Here is an 18,943-nt window from a genome sequence, read left to right as displayed (position 1 = left end):
CTGTGTTAGGTCGCACCTTGTGGAATTTTCCCAAACAAATTAAAGAACGCATCAATGCGATCTTGGCCATCAAAGTGTTAAGACCTGAGGCCGATTACATTTTTTTTTTCTAAATCCTTTGAATCCTTCGAAAAAATATATATATTCAAAGATTTGCACAACTTTTCGGTGCCGCGCTATGAGCTTGTAGATCTGCTATTTTTGAATAAGTATGAAATAACGGTTAAAAGTGGTTAAAATCTAAAATGACAGATGCTAACCCGGTCTTAATGGGTTCATGTCATTGTTCCTGTAGGTCATGTGAGCAGAGGTCAGAACAGTGCCGCCCCAGTGGACCAGACACCAAACAGAACGGTGAGTTCAACACCAGTGTTAATTAATATTTTGACTGCAAATATTTATTTTGTTTCAGGCATATTGAATACAATTTCAATTAGTTTTAGTCACATTTTAGCCATCTGAAATGCCCTAGTTTTAGTCTACTGTAGTTTACCTGACTAAATATCATAAGAACTTTCCTTGACTAAAATCTACAGTTCATTTTAGTCGACTGAAATGTATTTTTGACGGGCCGTGATGGCTGATTTTTTTCATACTGTATGTTGATGAAATTGTCAATATGTTTAGACATAGTTTTAGTCATTATAGCTTAGTTTTTATTTAGTTTAGTCAGTGAAAAAGAAAGTCGACGAACATCTATGATCATAGTTTTAGTCGACGAAAGTTCAACACAGACAATGATGCTCAACTGCCTCACTTTTGGTATAAGAGACTTTAACCCTATATACATCGGCTATTTAAAAATAGCCAGTTCCAAATTGCATTTTTTTTTACGTTGTTTGTTGTTGTTGTTGTTGTTGTTGCAGAGAGGCAGAGACTGGTACCGCAACATGTACAACCAGATCCACGTAGTACACAAACCAGGTGAGCATATACCAGATTGATTGCAGTTCAGTCAGACAACTCTTGGATTGGATTAGAATATATATTTATTAAGCAAGCTTGAGCATGGATATATAAGCATGAGGAAGCATAGTTTGGCGTCAGGCATCTGAATCCATTCATTCCCTGTAAGAATAACATTTTAATGAATGTTACATAGCATTTACAGGGAATAAATTAAACCCCCGTGGGGATCTAGAAACAGAGCCTACTGGTGGATGCCGGGGAGGCGGGTGGGATGACTTTCATGGGCAGCAGCATACAGGTATAAGCAGCGAGCAGATAGCAGCAGCAGTAAGCAGTGAGCAGATAGCAGCAGCAGTAAGCAGTGAGCAGATAGCAGCATCAGTAAGCAGTGAGCAGATAGCAGCAGCAGTAAGCAGTGAGCAGATAGCAGCAGCAGTAAGCAGTGAGCAGATAGCAGTAGCAGTAAGCAGTGAGCAGATAGCAGCAGCAGTAAGCAGCGAGCAGATAGCAGCAGCAGTAAGCAGTGAGCAGATAGCAGCAGCAGTAAGCAGCGAGCAGATAGCAGCAGCAGCAGCAGCGGTAACAAGCACGTCAGCTCAGCTAGACAGGGAAGCCAGAATGCGCAGGTAACAGCGTAGTACCTTTAACCACCCGATCAGGAGAAAGGAGCATGTGACTATAGACACCTGATCGGATGGCCCAATAAAGCAAAGTTTGTTGTTTACCCAGGGTGTCGGACTAAGCACGAAGCTTGTTTCCAGCCGGACCCTGCATGGAAGCCTTGCTCAAGGGCTATTCAGCGGTGATTCATGATTGATGTGATGAATTGGGGAATCGAACTAGGGACCTTCCGGTATCAAGGCCGCCCCTCTAACCACTAGGCCACCGCTGCCAATCCCTTGAGCTGCCTGGCCTGAACTAGCTCCGTAAACTGCGCGTCATTACATGTACAACCACCACCCCAGCCTCCACCTTACAGTTCAGAGTCTTGCATGGCACAAACGTTTAAACTGAAATTCATGTGTGCATGGCTCTAAAGCATCCCGAAATTCAGTGTTTGCGTGGCTCTTAAGTTAAACTGAATTGAATGGCTTTAATGTTGAACTACAATTCAAGTTTGCAATGCATGACGCACGTTTAATTGTATTCCATTTGTGGCAATAAATGGTTACCGTAAATCTGCGCGTTCCTGACCGAAATAACCTTTTCATCCACGGCACCCCTGAATTACATTGTTACCACTTAGAACCTTACATTTATGTCATATAGCCGATCTACAAGCTCACAACGCGTCGCATCGCAACACATTGTGAGCTTGTAGATCTGCTATTTTCAAACATTTTAGTACTTTTACTTTTGGTACTTTAAGTACATTTTGATACCAATACATTTGTACTTTTACTCAAGTACATTTTTAATTCCGGACTTTTACTTGTAACAGAGTACTTCTACAGTGCAGTATTGATACTTTTACTTAAGTAAAATATTTGAGTACTTTTTCCACCACTGGACAGAGGGTGGTGCAGAATGATGTTATGGTGAAGGAGATGGACAGAGGGTGGTGCAGAATGATGTTATGGTGAAGGAGATGGACAGAGGGTGGTGCAGAATGATGTTATGGTGAAGGAGATGGACAGAGGGTGGTGCAGAATGCTGAGACACAGTTCTAGGTCTAGATCCACATTCTAGGTCAGATAAATGCCTTTTATTTTTGAGAGAAGCTTAGATCAGCATTTTCCCATTGTGTGTGTGTGTGTGTGTGTGTGTGTGTGTGTGTGCGTGTGCGCGCGCGTGTGCATGTGTGTGTTTGTGTGTCACTGACTGTGTGTGCGTGCTTTCGTGTCTGCGCGCGTGTGTGTGTGCACGTGTGTGTGTGTGTGTGTGTGTGTGTGTGTGTGTGTGTGTGTGTGTGTGTGTGTGTGTGTGTGTGCGCGTGCGTGCGTGTGTGCATGTGTGTGTGTAGCTAGATAGACCTTTATTGATCTCGAGGGAAATTCAGGCATCATAGCAGCACCTCAGAAGCCATGAAACACAGATACATATCAAATAAAACAGTGATTGTCAAACATTTTCATGTTTTCATTTTCACGTGTGTGTGTGTGTTAGGGTTTAACATTTTCCGGGAAAATGGCAAATTTTAATTCCCGGGAATTTTCAGACCTTTTCCCGGGCTTCCCGGGAATTCCCGTTAAAGGGTAAAAAAAAAAAAAGTGCCCACTAAAATGCATTCATATGTAGATACTTCAATAGCCAATTTTACATCGAGGTGCCCAAATGTCCCTATTGTGTCCACCTATGAACTTGCACTAATAATGACTTAAGCTGATTTTTTAAATCATATAAATATAATATATACATATAATATAGTGCCCTGGCGGAGATCTGCCCCGTTGCGCAGCAGCGGGTGAAGACAATTACTTAAACGAGGAGCTGCGCTGTGTGGCTGTGCACCCAAACGCACTCAAACAATGTCAAACTCTAGCTGCTGAAATAAACGTTCCATTTGTATCATTATTGACAAGAGAATTTGCAAAATGATTATTTATTTATTGTCCATCAGAGCGCAGGTGAGGTCACAGCTTATCTCTACTTTTGTAGGATATTGATTTGATAGCCTAAACTTGTAATTTATTTGCAGTTGTTCATTTATATTAGGCTACTTGCTGGCTATTAGAGACTCCATTTTGGGATGTTGGCTGTATGTTGTCAAATGTATTAATCTATATTTTGTTGTTGATCAAACGTCGGGTTTTGTAGTGTGATTTGATGTGCACATGCATGCGCTGCCACTGACAATCAATGAGACAGACAGCGGTTGTGCAGTTCACTTGTTCTACTGGGTAGTTCTAGTAAAATGGTAGTTTGAACGTTCTAAAATGCAAGTGTAGGTAGGGTAGGCTACATTAATGATGATAAAAAAATCGGACCACATCGGTCTAATAGCCTTTCTCTCTCTCTCTCTCTCTCTCTCTCTCTCTCTCTCTCTCTCTCTCTCCAGCTCTCCAGTCTGTCCTCTCTCTCTATCAAAAGCATTGCTTGGCTTGCGCGAATTTTAAGCTGGAATATAGGCTCGAAATCAAACCTACCTACTGTTTATGCAGCGTTTCACTTGATGTTGAATCTCAGTCAACTGGTGTCTACCGTATTGACAGCAGAGGAAACAGTGAAATCAGCGTGCGCACTGCGCAGGGCAGGCAGGGGGCATCACGGCCACTTGTGTTTTATTTTGTTCATTACTGTTATATTCAGTGCGTCCCATATTGGTTCACAACGGGACGATGGGACCCTGCCCTGGTCGGCAACCGGCAAGTAACTTGGCTAATTATAAAAGTAATTCCTCCGCGCTGTAGATAGGCATTTCTACTAATTAGTATTCATTTCTAAGAAAAAAGAAAAAAAAACGGGATCCCGGGAACCAAAGTCAGTTCCCGGGACGGTAAATAACCTCGGGATTCCCGGGATTCCCGTATCCCGGGAATCCCGGTGTTAAACCCTAGTGTGTGTGTGTGTGTGTGTGTGTGTGTGTGTGTGTGCGTGCGTGCGTGCGTGCGTGTGCGTGTGTGCGTGTACAGTTAGCAAACTAATCCTTTCCTTTCTTTTTTTTCCTTTCTTTTCTTTCTCTTTTTTCTTCTTTGACACAGATCCAGAGCAGCCAGCAGAAGCCATGGGCAGCAACACTAGTAAGTGTCCCGTTGTGAGTCAGTCAGCAGAGGGCATGGGACCCAACATGCAGGACCAATGTGAAGAGCAGCTTCAGAACTGTTTATAGAGCAGTGGTTCTCAAACCTTTTCATGTCAAGGACCCCCAAATTGACACTTATTACCCCACGGACCCCCCTTTGAAAAGATAAGCCAGGGACCCCAATAAGAGAAGGTTTTTACGGCTCTCTAGCAGTGATTCTCAACCATTTTAATTTCAAGGACCCCCAGTTTGACATGCATTAGGGCTACGGACCCCCATTTAATGACATTTATACCTCTGGGACCCCAATTCATATTGTAAAATCAATGATAATTTAACTCTGAGAGTGTACAAATGAGTGTACAAATGGAACCAAATGGACCCGTTAGGGTCCATTTGGTTCCATTTGTACACTCTCAGAGTTACAGACCCATAAGGGTCCATTTGGTTCCTGTCCATCATTTAGCTGGGGACCCCCTGGAACTCCCTCAAGTACCCCTGGGGGTCCCCGGACCCCACTTTGATAACCAATGTTATAGAGCACCGAAGTCTGACGTCATTTACGCATCCTACCTGGGTCGCGTTTCCCCCCCCCCCCCCGTTCTGTATTTCCATAGACGTGTTTAATATCGCGTTCAAATAAGAACTGTGTTCCAAAAATAAACAAATGACCCCGGCGGTTTGACTCTTATGGATATGAAGCATCAACTGACGGTGAGAAAAACGCTGATGTTACTTCCACCGAATTAGTACAATTCTCGCCAGAAACAGACTGTGTCAAATATGACTGACTGACTGACTATCATAAACGATACAGAGCCACCGCCCTGACAATATCTCTATTATATATAATATAAACGATACAGAGCCACCTCCCTGACAATATCGCAGAGACAGTTTGTTTATTTTTGGACCATAATTCTTATACGAGACGATTCAAAGATGACACATTGTTATTCTCCATAGAGAAATTACTTCTACGACCCAAGGGATGAACGAGTGACGTCAGGACTTCTGGACTCTATTAACACCAAAACAAGGAGCGCTAGATTAGAAGATAACACAAATTACATATTAAACGGGTAGTTCCGACCAAGCAGTCTGATTGGTTGAAATATAGGCTCTCCTGCCGTGCTAAAACAGAACACCTAGCCGTTCTTAAATGAAACATCACATTATACAGTACCTATCCTATCACACCCTCTCGTGTCTTAATGATACACTGGGAGTTGAGGAATGCACGGGGAATAGACTTTGACAAAATGTTGTGAAATGGGACATTTTGCACAATTTGCACGTTTACTTTCTCATTAACCCATTGAGACCTGCATCTGTGTCATTTTTTGATTTGAGCTAAAAAGCATTAGTTTACACTTTGGCTATTCAAAAATAGCAGATATACAAGCTCATAGCGCGGCACCGAGTGCCGCGCTACGAGCTTGTAGATCTGCTATTTTTGAAAAATCGTGAAAATTGGTGCAAATCTTTGAATATATGTTGTTTAAAACAAACATTTTTAACTCAAATCTTTGAGATTTGAGATGGGGGTCCGCGGCAAAATACATATAATGATGGGCAATAATGACATGAAAAAGATGGAGCACCACTGATACAGAAACATACGTTTTTAAGAATACTGTTGAGATTTAGGAGACATGTAGAATCGGCTTCAGGTCTCAATGGGTTAAGGTATATTTTGATGCCTTTTACTCAAGGGAACTTTTCAATACAGTACTTTTACTTACAGAGTATTTCTACATTGTGGTATTGCTACTTTTACTTCACCACTTGAAACCCTCTTGTCTTAGTAAAATGGACCTGAGTCACAACTCTACTGGGTCTGCTGCTGTTTCCTTCTACACGGAAGTAGCCTGGGAAGCATATCTTTTCGGGTCTATGATCCGTCACCAGGCGCGTCATACGCGTCATCAGGCGGCCGGATGGGCGTATCCAGAAAGAATTCACCCCAAAATAGGTCCGTCCGCGGGCCTACCTAATAAAATCCTTGATGCGCCGTAGTTTAGCTTATTTTTAAAATATAAATGTGAGTGTACTTCCGGAGACTATTTAGCATCTGTCTACCTTTATTATCCCACGGGGAAATTCTATTCCATTTAAATAGGGATTGGGGAGCCAAAACAAAACCGGATGGGCAAAATCCGCAAAGAGATTTTTTTTTCAGTAGGCGTGGCCTACACCGGATCACACGGGTCTTTAACACATTACCTGCCAAAGACGGACATGTCCGTCTTTTAAAATACACCCGTTTACCGCCAAAGACGGACATGTCCGTCTTTTTTTTTAAAAAGTAAAAAAAAAACAGAGATATCGCTATCCAAAGATTTACTGCTCCATTCACTCCCTGGTTAACTTATTACTTAAAAAGAAATCCTGTATCTCGGCTCCTGTGTACTTTTTTTTTTTACCATGTATCTTTTGGTGCTTTTTTCAACTGGCTGCAATTATGGACTCCTGTGTGTGTAATGAGGGGATCACCGTGAGGATGGTGATCACAGAAAATATTTTGTGACTACTTAAAAAATTGTTAAAAAATCTTAAAAAATGTCGGCACTGGGTGGGAATTTAAAAAAAAATCTGTCAGGGAATGTGTTAATAACGAATACCAGGCTTTCCTCCGAGGTGGAAAGACTGGTGACGCGAGGTTAACACGGAAGTGTCTTCACAAGAAATAGCAGATCTACGAGCTCAACGTTGTGACACGTTGTGAGCTTGTAGATCTGCTATTTCTGGCTCATGCTCCCCCCACAATATGGATGCTGGGGTTCAAGTGGTTAAGTGCAAAATAAATAAATAAATAAGAATACATCAAATCTGAGTACTTCTTCCACCGTTGCTGATGATCAGAGTGGTGTTGTGTTGCAGGGATCCATGGTAACCCGTTGGCCACCAGGGGCAGTGTGGAGCCCAGCCCTGCCTCCCAGGTCTCCAGATGCAGCCCCGCCCCCCAGCCCCCGGATACCAGCACAAACACACACACAGACATGTAAGACGCACGCACGCACGCACGCACGCACGCACGCACGCACGCACGCACGCACGCACGCACGCACGCACGCACGCACACACACACACAGGTTTAGGTTTAGGCAGTGGCGTGCACAGACATTTTGAGGGGCAGGTGCTCAAGTAAATTATACTTTTTTTTGTTTACTTGGTCTGCTCTTTTTTCCCCTCTACACCTATACCTCTTTGCCAAAAAATAGCCGATCTACAAGCCCACAACGCCTCGCAGCGCGAGGCGTTGTGGGCTTGTAGATCTGCTATTTTTGGCTAAAGTTCTCCTCAGAAAAGGGATGCTAGGTTTCGAGTGGTTATGGTAAAAAGAAAAATCATATCACATAAAGATTTGGCGGACCCCCTGTAGTAACTCTGAGGACCCCCTAGGGGTCCCGGACCCCCTGTTGAAGACCCCTGCTGTGCGCTTTTTTCAAAAGGGCACTTCTGGTCAAGAGGGCAAAGGGCAGATGCTCAAGCACCACCTAGAGTCTATCTGTGCACGTCCCTGGGTTTAGGGATTAGAGATATTGTTATGCCTGATTTAAACGTAGTTGCGCTCTGGTCTCATGCTGCGACGCATTGTGTGCTTGTAGATCTGCAATATTTTGGCTTTAGGCTTACGGTTAAATATGGCATTCATAAATCACCGTCCTAAAATGTTGATATCCTCACAAGTATATTAATACAAACCTGTGTGTGTCTGTGTCTGCGTGTGCGTGTGCGTGTGCAGTGAGTGGGAGCCTCCAGACAGGAAAGACACTCGGCGCTACAGAGTGGAGCCGCGCAGCATCTTTGACTACGAGCCTGGAAGATCATCTATACTGGAGCACGAAAGACAGGTAGGCACACACACACACACACACACACACACACACACACACACACACACACACACACACACACACACACACACACACACACACACACACACACACACACACACACACACACACACACACAGTCTACCATACCTGCCAGTGAGAGCACGCGCGTGTGAGAGAGAGAGAGAGAGAGAGAGAGAGAGAGAGAAGTAGAGCGAGCGGTTGCTGCAGTGTTAGCACAGCGGTGTCAAACTGGAGAAAGGAAGGGAGCCTCATAGAGCATAATATCCTTGCTGTCGGGCAGAAACCTCTTATCTCCATATTCTAACTTTCTGTGTTTTTTTAACCCATTGAGACCTGAAGCCGATTCTACATGTCTCCTAAATCCTAACAGTATTCTGAAAAACCTATGTTTCTATATCAGTGGTGCTCAATCTTTTTCATGTCAAGGACCCCCAAAATTATATGTATTTGGCCGCGGACCCCCATCAAAATATTATGTTCCAGGGACCCCCAGAAGGAAAGATTTGAGTTAAAAATGTTCGCTTTAAAAAAATATATATATTCAAATATTTGCACACATTTTCACAAATTTTCAAAAATAGCAGATCTACAAGCTCGTAGCGCGGCACTCGGTGCCGCGCTATGAACTTGTATATCTGCTATTTTTGAATGGCCCAAATTGTAAAATAATGCTTTTTAGCTCAAATCTAAAAATGACACAGTTCCAGGTCTTAATGGGTTAAATGAATGCCCCTTCTTGATCATACTACAGCGTCACACAAAAGCATGACAAGTAGCAGATCTGGGGGCGCGGTGGCGCAGTCGGGAGCGCTGTCGCCTCACAGCTAGAAGGTCCTGGGTTCGATTCCCGCCGGGGACGCTGTGGGCGCCGGGGGACGTGTTCTCTCCTCCGTGTCACCAGTGCCCATACCGTCCCTAGGTGGGGTTGGCGAAAGGGCCCACTCTGTGTGGAGTTTGCATGTTCCCCCCGTGTCTCCTAGGGTAGTAGTCACAAAAAAACATGCAGTAATCCTATACCTATCCTATATATAATAATCTCTATACCGCCTCCCCCTGGTCAGCCGGGGCGCCTGATGGAGGGGAGAGGAACTGGTTGGAATAACGTGTTCCTTCCACGCGCTACGTCCAAGCCCCCAGAACCCAGTGATTTCATTGAAGCCAAATGGACATGCTGACCATTCATGGTATTGCAGCTATGGGGCCTCAACATGAACGAGCGAAAACGTTTCGACCAATGGGCTCGACTCACGAGCATGCGTACGAGCTTGCGCACGGGGCTGCGCGCTTCTGTGACGCAAAACGCGTCACAGAAGTGACGCAAAACGCGTCACAGAAGTGACGAATTGGGCCCATAATAGGCCGCGCCCACCACATCTCACAACCCGGAAGAACGGGTGATTTAGGCCCATGCGCTGGGTGAGCAACTCAATGCAAGTGGATGGGAGGAGATTTCGGGTGCCCTCTCTATTATTTTTAACTCTATGGCTACGTCCTACCGGGAGGGGCTCTCCCTAGGCTGGCAGAGGGAGAGTAGTGCCCAGGATTACATAGGCAATTGGCACTTGCTGGAAAAATGGGTTGAAAAACCGTGGGATAAAAGTTTAGAAAAGTAGCAGATCTACAAGCTCGAAACGCGGCGCGTAGCGACGCGTTTCGAGCTTGTAGATCTGCTACTTTTGATATTTTCCGAATTTGAATCCTGAGAAGTAACAGTTTTGGACATGTGAGGTTTCCACCCGACAGAGACGATATTCTCTATGAAATAAACCCACACAGGGTGATGACTATCAGACCCTGAGGTGAAGCGGAGGGGTCCTCATCATCGTCCTGAAGGAGTTTTTTTCTCAATAATGACCTGCTTCTCGCTGATTATCCCGGTGATTACACAGGCTAACTTAATAAAGAGATGTATACATTGAGCCAAAAGTAACAGCGAATGACTTGATTGATTTTTAAAAGGATTTCATTGCTTATGGTAATGCTGCGTTCACACCGGCAGATACAAAGATACACAAGATACACAACAGCCCTCGATTATTCGAATAATAATCGATGGAGGGAGTCTGATTCGACTGCCGTTCTCTTAGTCGAATCATGAAAGGTTTCTTGTCGCATTAATCGACCGAGAGATTGGCCACATTTGTTATATTAATGAACTAATAGTTTGCCAAAAATAGGATATATATCATGATTTTTTGGGGGGGGAGAAACCAAGCAAGTATATGTTAAATCAGACTTTAAGCACCCCTACAGCCGAAATGGAATGTTCCTCAGTCTATTGCATAACATCTTTTTTTTTTTTGCATGATTCGACTGAGAGATTGGCAGTCGAATCAGACTGATTCAATCTCTCAGTCGAATCATGCAAAAATAAAATATATTTTCTTCTTTTTTTTTTGTTAAATTAACAACATTTGGCCAATCAGAGTCAACTATAGAAATCCTTAGTCAGGGACATGCCTACATATTTGTAGCTTTATATCTTTGTAGCTGAAGTTGAAACCTGCTCAACTTCTTTGTAGCTGTTTGTAGCTGTTTGTAGCTGTTTGTAGCTGTTTGTAGCTGTTTGTAGCTGTTTGTAGCTGTTTGTAGCTTTTTGCAGCAGCTACAGACGTTGGATGTATCTTTGTACCTTCATGGCGCTGGCTTCCATTGAAAAAGAATGGTAGTCTGTATCTTTGCAGCTGCCGGTGTGAACACGTGAAGTAGTCCGTTCATTTATGTCAGGCGCGTCCAGTGCAACGGGGTCGGCTCGGAAAACACCGTTTCTGTTACTGCGGTGTCTATTTCTCACCTCAAAAAACATTCTTGTGAGTAACTGTTTAGCTATAAATGACCAGTGGTGGAAAAAGTACTCACATTCTTTACTTAAGTAAAAGTACCAATACTGCAATATAAAAATACTTGTAAAAGTAAAAAAGTAAAGTTTTTTACTCAAGTAAAAAAAAATACTTGAGTAAAAGTACAAAAGTATTGGCATCAAAATGTACTTAAAGCACCAAAAGTAAAAGTACTAAATATTTGAAAATAGCCGATCTACAAGCTCACAACGCGTCGCATCGCGACGCGTTGTGAGCTTGTAGATCTGCTATTTTCAAATAGCCTAGGTTTAAAATAGGTTTAAAGTGGTTAATGTATGTTTCATTATATCATAATTTATATCTGAAAAGTAACTAGTAACTAAAGTTTTCAAGTAAATGTAGTGGAGTAAACGTGCAATATTTGCCTCTGAGATGTAGTGGATTAGAAGTAAAAGTATTGGAAATTGGAAATACTCAAGTAAAGTACTAGAGTCTTTGAATAGACAGCGGTCTGTTGTTGAGTTCAGCCGTCATTATTGAGAAATAACACACCGATGAATTCAGCGATTGAATCAAGCATTCAATCAAGCCGTGTGATAATGTTATATACGCGTATAAACAGCTTAAAGCTAGCCTAAGTGTAATGTAATTTGGTTAAAATAAGTGTTAAATGGCTCTTTATTCTGATAGTACTCATTGCTATTGAGTGTTTGTTCAGTCTCCCGGCTGGCTTCTCCAGCTCTTTATTAAACAGAAAATGCATTTAAAAACGTCTCCAATCAGGATAGAGAACTCAGTCAGGATACAGATGAGTGAAATTGGAAGTGATGACACAAATAAATGAGCAGACAAGATGGGAACTGGAACACTCTACAAATGACGCTGATAAATGGGTACTCTCTCAAAGAGCAGAAAATGTATTTTCTGTTTTAATAAAGAGCTGGAGAGACTGGGAGACTCCTGTTACTGAACAAACACTCTATAGCAATGATTACTGTCAGAATATATGGTGCTTTAAAGCATATAACAAATACCTTTTTGTTTTAACCTATTAAGGTTAAAACGCATCTGTGTCACTTCTTTGGCTATTCAAAAATAGCAGATATACAAGCTCATAGCGCGGCACCGAGTGCCGCGCTATGAGCTTGTAGATCTGCTATTTTTGAAAAATCTTTAAAAATATATTTTTCTTTTAGATTTTTTTTCTCCAAAAACTGTTCGCATTTAGAAAACATTTTTAAGAATCGCCTCAGGTCTCAATGGGTTAACCCAGGAATATCACTTACCCCTACCTTTAGTACATGCAATAGGCCTTATAAAATATAACAGTTTGACGACATGCTGTGGAAACCTCCCACACGGTAATTACCATATTACTGTAAGGTTTTCCCCCCCCCCTCCGCCCTATTCCGGCGACACTGACATGATGCACACACCCAGTAGCCCACCACAACATGTGCCGTAACATGACCACCAGCATCATTCCATATTAATGTCCATTCTATTCCTGTCATAATCTCATCTTCAACCCATCTCTCATCTCCATCCATCCACCCATCTATTCCCTCTCTCCTTCATTGTTGTCCGCCTCTGCTCTGTCGTTTCTCTCGTTTTCCTCCCTCCCTTCCTCCCTCTCTTTCCTTTCCCCTGCTTGGTTTCGCTTCATCACCTTCAACTCCTCTCCTCTCCTCTTCCCTCTCCTCTCCCTCTCCTCCTTCTGTTCCTCCTTTCATTGTTCCCTCTCTCTCTCTTGCCTCCTCTTCCCTCTCCAGTCTGTCCATCCATCTGAGTTATCTGTAGAGGATGAGCCCTGGTTCAGGTTTTTTGCAGAGTTGGAGTTTGGTCGCCCGGTAAGTGTTGTGCTTCCACCTAGTGGCGAAACATGGTGCTGCAACTCAATTGTTTCGTTTTTTTGGTTTGGTTTGATTTGCTTTGACTTTTGGTTTGTTTGAGTTTGATTGGATGATGATGCTGCCACTCTTTCAGCAACTATATTTCTATAAATCATAAGCAGGGCTCAAATAATTTCTTGTTTTTTGGCATTGAACATTGATTGGAACATATAAATATAATTGCATTCCTGTTTGACATTTTAGGCTTTGTTAACAAAAGGGCAGATGTGACAAATAACTTAAATTAGGCTATACAAATAAATGACTAACAATGACTGGTAACACTAATCAAAATTATAGGATTGTACTATTTTAGGGAAACCCCAAACAAAATAGTATAGTGCAAACATTTGCAGTACAAATTAAGCATATATCAAATAAGATGTATAATTCTATGTGACTTTCTCTCTTTTTTTATTTATTTATTAACAACCAGGCAAATCTGAATTTTCATTTCAATTTTCGTTAGCCTCAGAGCAAAATTGAGTTATATTTTTAAGGTTTTCATGAAAGAAGAAATAAAAAAATCCCTTTCTGCCTAAGTCATATATAGGTGATTTAGGCAATCATGAGAACAAAACGATGATTACAGTAAGCATAGCATACAATTTTAACGCATCAAATTACAACAAAACAAAATGACAAGATTATAGACATTTCAGAATTTCAAATAGTGCAAATACAGACAGATCTCAGAGTATTCCCCACAATCTGTTTAAAGCGATCATGTGAGATTAAGTTCTCCAGTTTTAAAACTGATTGTAGACAGTTCCACATAGTATTGAAAGGCAGTCTTACCCAGCTCATAACAGTGGGAATGTTTAAAACCAAGTAATCTTGAGAACGGGTATAGTGATTGCAAACTTTAGGTTATAATAAGCTGTTAAGATAATTAGGCAATTTTTTAAGTAAGGCTTTGTAGATAAAAAAAAAACAGTGCAGTCCAATAAGGCGCAAGTGTTTTTTGTAATAGTGTGGTGTGTTCGTTATAGCAGCACAGTCTTACATTCACACGCTAGTACGTGTGGTTCTTTCGAAGCCTAAATCATTGCATCTTTGCTCCATGGCTCTTTTTTTCAACGGTGGATACGCATTTGTCGCCCAGCCGCTCATAACCATCAAAACACGAACACACATAACTCCCGAATGTGTTGGTACACGTGTGGTCGCATGTAGTTTCCTCAAAACACTCGTCTATGTCCTCGCAGACGATCCTCGTCTCATGGCTTGTGTCCTTTATGTAACCATCGGGGCATTCAGACCCAGGATTGGGTGTGAATGAAGCCAAATCCACTGGATTTGGCTGACACCGAGTGGGGTCCTTGTCTGACACCCTGTACCCACTGCGACACGCACACGTGAACGCACCTTTCTTGTACACACATTGGTTGTGCTCACATTCGAAGCAGATTTCGTTGTTGACACACTCCCCGTCGTCTCCCATGTCAAACCCGTCTCTGCACACACACACATTGTTTATATACTGTACGTTTTCGCCCGCGCAGTTGTTGTTGTCACTCTCGCCGCTCTTCCCGTCGTCCGCCAGAACGTGACCTGTGGCGCAGCCGCACGTCACGTTGTTGGCACAGAGGCTTTGCCCCGGCCGACAGGCGCACGAGTGAACTTGATTTCGAGACACACAGCTGTGCTCGCAGCCCCCGCTCATCACTTCACAAGGCCACGGGGCTTTTAACCATTGTCCAGAGAAGCAGAGGTGCTTTACATCCAGAGGTTTCTGGATGGCAGTGCTCCCCTGAGGAAACTTCTCCAAACCCACCGCCGCGGAGCCTCTAGATGTGAAATATTGGACGTGATTCTCTGCATTGTCAGGCAGCGTGTCGCAGGCGTTGCTGTCGAACACATACATGCACAGAGCACCTTCTAATTTCATGTCACACGGTCGTCGTCGCCATGTCGAGTTATTCTCCGCCGACGCGGAGACGCACTTTGCTGAGCAACTGGGACGAGTCCCAATCTCGTCCCAGTTGACGAAATCGGTGTCATTGCCGCCCGTGGCCCATTCGTATCCGAGCAACGGGGTCTCTCTGTCGGGGCACTTGCCATCCGGTAACTTCAACCCGATCCAATAGTCACCGGAGGAACCATTCAGCAGATCTAATATTATATCGTGTTCTTTAGCCGATTTAATGGGCGTTAAATGTCCCCAAAAATTTGCGTTGCAATACTTTTCGGCGCTCGCAGAGTCAACCAAAAGGTTCTGGACGACGGAGAAACATCCGTTGCTGGTGCAGTGGTCGCGATCACAGAACCCTCTCTCCACCTCCCAAAGGAAAATGAGAAAAACGAGAAATGCCGCGTGCCTCATCTTTGAGCCGAGAGAGACACTTTGAATAACCCAGACCAATATAAATTGCTCAGTCCGACGATCTGAAGTTTGTGGACTGAGCTTAACCCCAACATATCCCCGTTTATAAAGAACCTCGCCTCCAACATCGTTATCTGTACGAGAGGAAGGAAGTTCATCCAGCCAGCGATTGGGAGCGGGCGTGATTGCTCAACCCACACAGGCACGCAGCCCGAAAACATCTTATCTCAAAGGAGAAGCTGCCTCTTTCAAAACACACATAGCACGCCCCCACCCAAAAATCCAAAGGGACGCACAAGCATACCCCCCATGCCCCCCCTCTCTACACACACACACACACACACACACACACACACACACACACACACACACACACACACACACACACACACACACACTAATTGTGCAGGCTGTGATATTGTCCTCATGCGTTGAGGATATGTTGGACTGGACCTCAGAGATGAAGTCCCATGGTTGGTAAAAAACAGCCATTTATGTAATTTAAGAGAAAATAGAATTACTGATTTTAGAATTCAATCAAATGCGTTGATGAAAAAGCTTTGAAACACCCGTGCTTTGAAACATGCCATCATGTATCACACTTCAAAATATGTCGGTTGGACCAAACAATTTTGTGTTAATCTTTGTTCTTTATCCAGAGCAACTTACATCTCTGATTGAACACTACGTGTCCTACGTAGCTTTGTATAAGTAGGTCCACCCCTGTCCACCATTGGCCCTGCTAAGGGGCAGAGACATTGACCTTGATTATCCAAATGCCAGAATCTGTTGAACAAAAAGCGACAATAATATTTCAAAACTTAGCTAGTCGACATATTCAAGAAGCTGGGAAGTGGGCCTTGTTTCCCTGAAATTAGTTGTCACAGCACACATCCATTATAATTTGGTATTGTTTGCCTTGACGTGGAAACTGTATGCACTGCAGAGCCAATACATATTAATAGTTTATCACTTCAGGTCAGGAAATCCTGCAATATTTCATGTTGTTCTGTGCCAGTGGCTCCCGTCCATCCACCTTCAACCGCTTATCCGGAGTCGGGTCGCGGGGGCAAGAATTTCAGCAGAGCGCTCCAGACTTCTCTTTCCCGAGCAACATTAGCCACTTCCTCCTGGCGAATCCCGAGGTGATCCAAGGCCAGTGTGGAGATATAATCCCCCCATCCCCCCATCCCACTCCCAGTGGGACGTGCAGCGAGGGAGACGCTCGGGAGGCATCCATACTAGATTAGCCTGGCATGGCCAGACTAATATCACCGCGTAGATATTAGTAAAAAATGCCACTTATGGTAAAGCCGCCCCATATTTGCATATTGGGCCCTGATTGGTACCCCACAACTTCGGGGGCAGGGAAATCCAATCACAACCAATCGGGGCCAGGCTAATCTGCAGAGGGTATTTTTTTTGCACTGGCAGGGTCTGGTTTCCAGGCTAATACTAGATGCCCGAACCACCTAAGCTGGCGCTCCAAGTGAAAGAGCAGCGGCTCTACTCCGTGCATGCATTCCCTATTTTCATCGTTCCCAACTTGCATCGTTCCCGAGTAGGCCGGTACCCAACGAGCCCCGGTCTAGTTTTAAATAAGGGGAAAAGGGGAACATTAAATGTCTTTCAACCCAAAAAATGTTGTTTTATTAAAATTGATAACTTCTTTATAACCGATTAAATCAGTTATTGGATTAACCGTTGCGCCCCTAGTGTGATGTTGCATGGCAGTGCAGGTTGTGTGTGTGTGTGTGTGTGTGTGCATAATGTTATACAGAAGTAGGGATGTCCGATATTGGTTGTTGGGTGATATCCAATTTTCCGATTTTGTCCAACTCTTAATTTCCAATTCCGATATATCATGCAACAACATCACGTATCTCCTGTCATGGAATCAACACATCTTGCCTAATTTTGTTGTGACGCCCCACTGGATGCATTCATAAATGCAACAAGGCTTTACAAATGTAAACCTTATCTGTGCAAAATAGCCTACAGCAGTTGAGCTAATGAATAAAAACCTATACCGATATTTTCCATTTTTTATGTTAATATCGGCCGATAATATTGGGGGGCCGATATTATCGGACATCTCTATACAGAAGATTTACTATAGGTCAATGCTTTCTGAACCTCTCCTCTCCTCTTCTCTTCCTCTTCCTCTCCTCTCCTCTCCTCTCCTCTCCTCTCCTCTCCTCTCCTCTCCTCTCCTCTCCTCTCCTCTCCTCTTCCTCTTCCTCTTCCTCTCCTCTCCACAGCCCCCTAAGAAGACACTGGATGAGATGCTTAACGATAGCTATCATGATCAGGTACAGTGCAGTAACAGCAGTCTTTATGTAGAATGACACTCAGCCACAGTACCTGTTAAACATCTTCCAAACAGAAGTTTTGGAGGTATTCCAAACGTCTTTACTACAGTCAAGTAGAACGTTCAGTGCATGAGTAGTGAGTACATGCACTTGTACAGTACATGTAGTTGCTTTCCACCACTGGGTATGTGTGAGTGAGAGAAGCCATCTTGGACAGCAACACCTTTTTAGACTATAGTGTTGATTTTGACAGCAATTTATTTTTCAGTTTCAGTCATAGTCTTTTGATTCAAATTCATTCAAGTCATATTTTAGTCATGCAAAATGTTTTACTGTTAAGGTCATTACACACACCGCCGGCGATTATGCGAATATACGCAAAATTTGGACTCGTCCGAATAAATAAAAGATGCTTTTTCGCTCCGCGAAACTGATGTGGAAGCTTGCATTGACTTTATAAGGTTTTTTAAAAAAACGAATTATTCGCATGAAAAAATCGCCCCCGGTCTGTAAGGACCTTAAGTCTAGTTTTAGTTGACTAAATATCATAAGATTATAGTCGACTAAATCTACAGTTGATTTAGTCGACTAAAATGTATTTTGGCGGTGCCTTGATGGCGTCGTAATGGCTGATTGTACACTTGGTTTCATGCTGAAAATAGCCGATCTACAAGCACGCGTTGTGAGCTTGTAGATCTGCTATTTTCAGAGTGCAACACCCGAGCGCAACCAAACATAAAATGACTTGTCTTTCAGTTCTACTGGATCTCTTCTCCACTAGTCCCTCACTAACATTTTAGCCTAGTTTTTAATCGTTGACGAAATTGTCAATATATTTAGTCTCAGTTTTAGTCATCGTAGCTTCGTTTTTATTTAGTTTTTCATTTAGTTTTCGTCAGTGAAAAAAGGTAGTCGACGAACATTTTTCGTCATAGTTTTAGTCGACAAAGTCAACACTGAATGTTAGACTGAGGACGGTGACAGCAGAGACTCAAAGCTGGTCTCAGTGTGTGTAACATTAGGACAGGTTAAGAATAATTCAGTTGATTCTGTTTTAGAATGGCGTTGCTTGTTTGGGAATCTGGGGGTGAGTGATGGGTTCTGTGTTATTTCCGTCTATAGCCTGCCTCTCCATGTGTTTCTATACTGTATATGTAC

General features: G+C 43.2%; 1 protein-coding gene across 1 annotated transcript in view; it reads left to right on the top strand.

The window, feature by feature from the left end:
• The window catches only part of LOC311034070 (uncharacterized protein), a gene marked incomplete at its 3' end in the record, with an annotated part of 72,300 nt that overhangs the window by 22,726 nt on the left and 30,631 nt on the right, over positions 1-18,943 (top strand). Inside the window, exons 5-11 of the mRNA XM_084041810.1 lie at positions 296-354; positions 867-924; positions 4,551-4,589; positions 7,475-7,595; positions 8,340-8,448; positions 13,028-13,105; positions 17,735-17,785. Of these exons, the coding sequence (XP_083897936.1) occupies positions 296-354; positions 867-924; positions 4,551-4,589; positions 7,475-7,595; positions 8,340-8,448; positions 13,028-13,105; positions 17,735-17,785 (515 nt within the window). The remainder of the gene's footprint in view (positions 1-295; positions 355-866; positions 925-4,550; positions 4,590-7,474; positions 7,596-8,339; positions 8,449-13,027; positions 13,106-17,734; positions 17,786-18,943) is intronic.

The sequence above is a fragment of the Gymnoscopelus microlampas genome (assembly GCF_963454915.1).
Source record: "Gymnoscopelus microlampas genome assembly, chromosome: 18".
Classification (NCBI taxonomy): Eukaryota; Metazoa; Chordata; class Actinopteri; order Myctophiformes; family Myctophidae; genus Gymnoscopelus; species Gymnoscopelus microlampas.
Note: the sequence above shows the minus strand (reverse complement) of the source record. Positions and strands in the feature narration are given on the sequence as shown.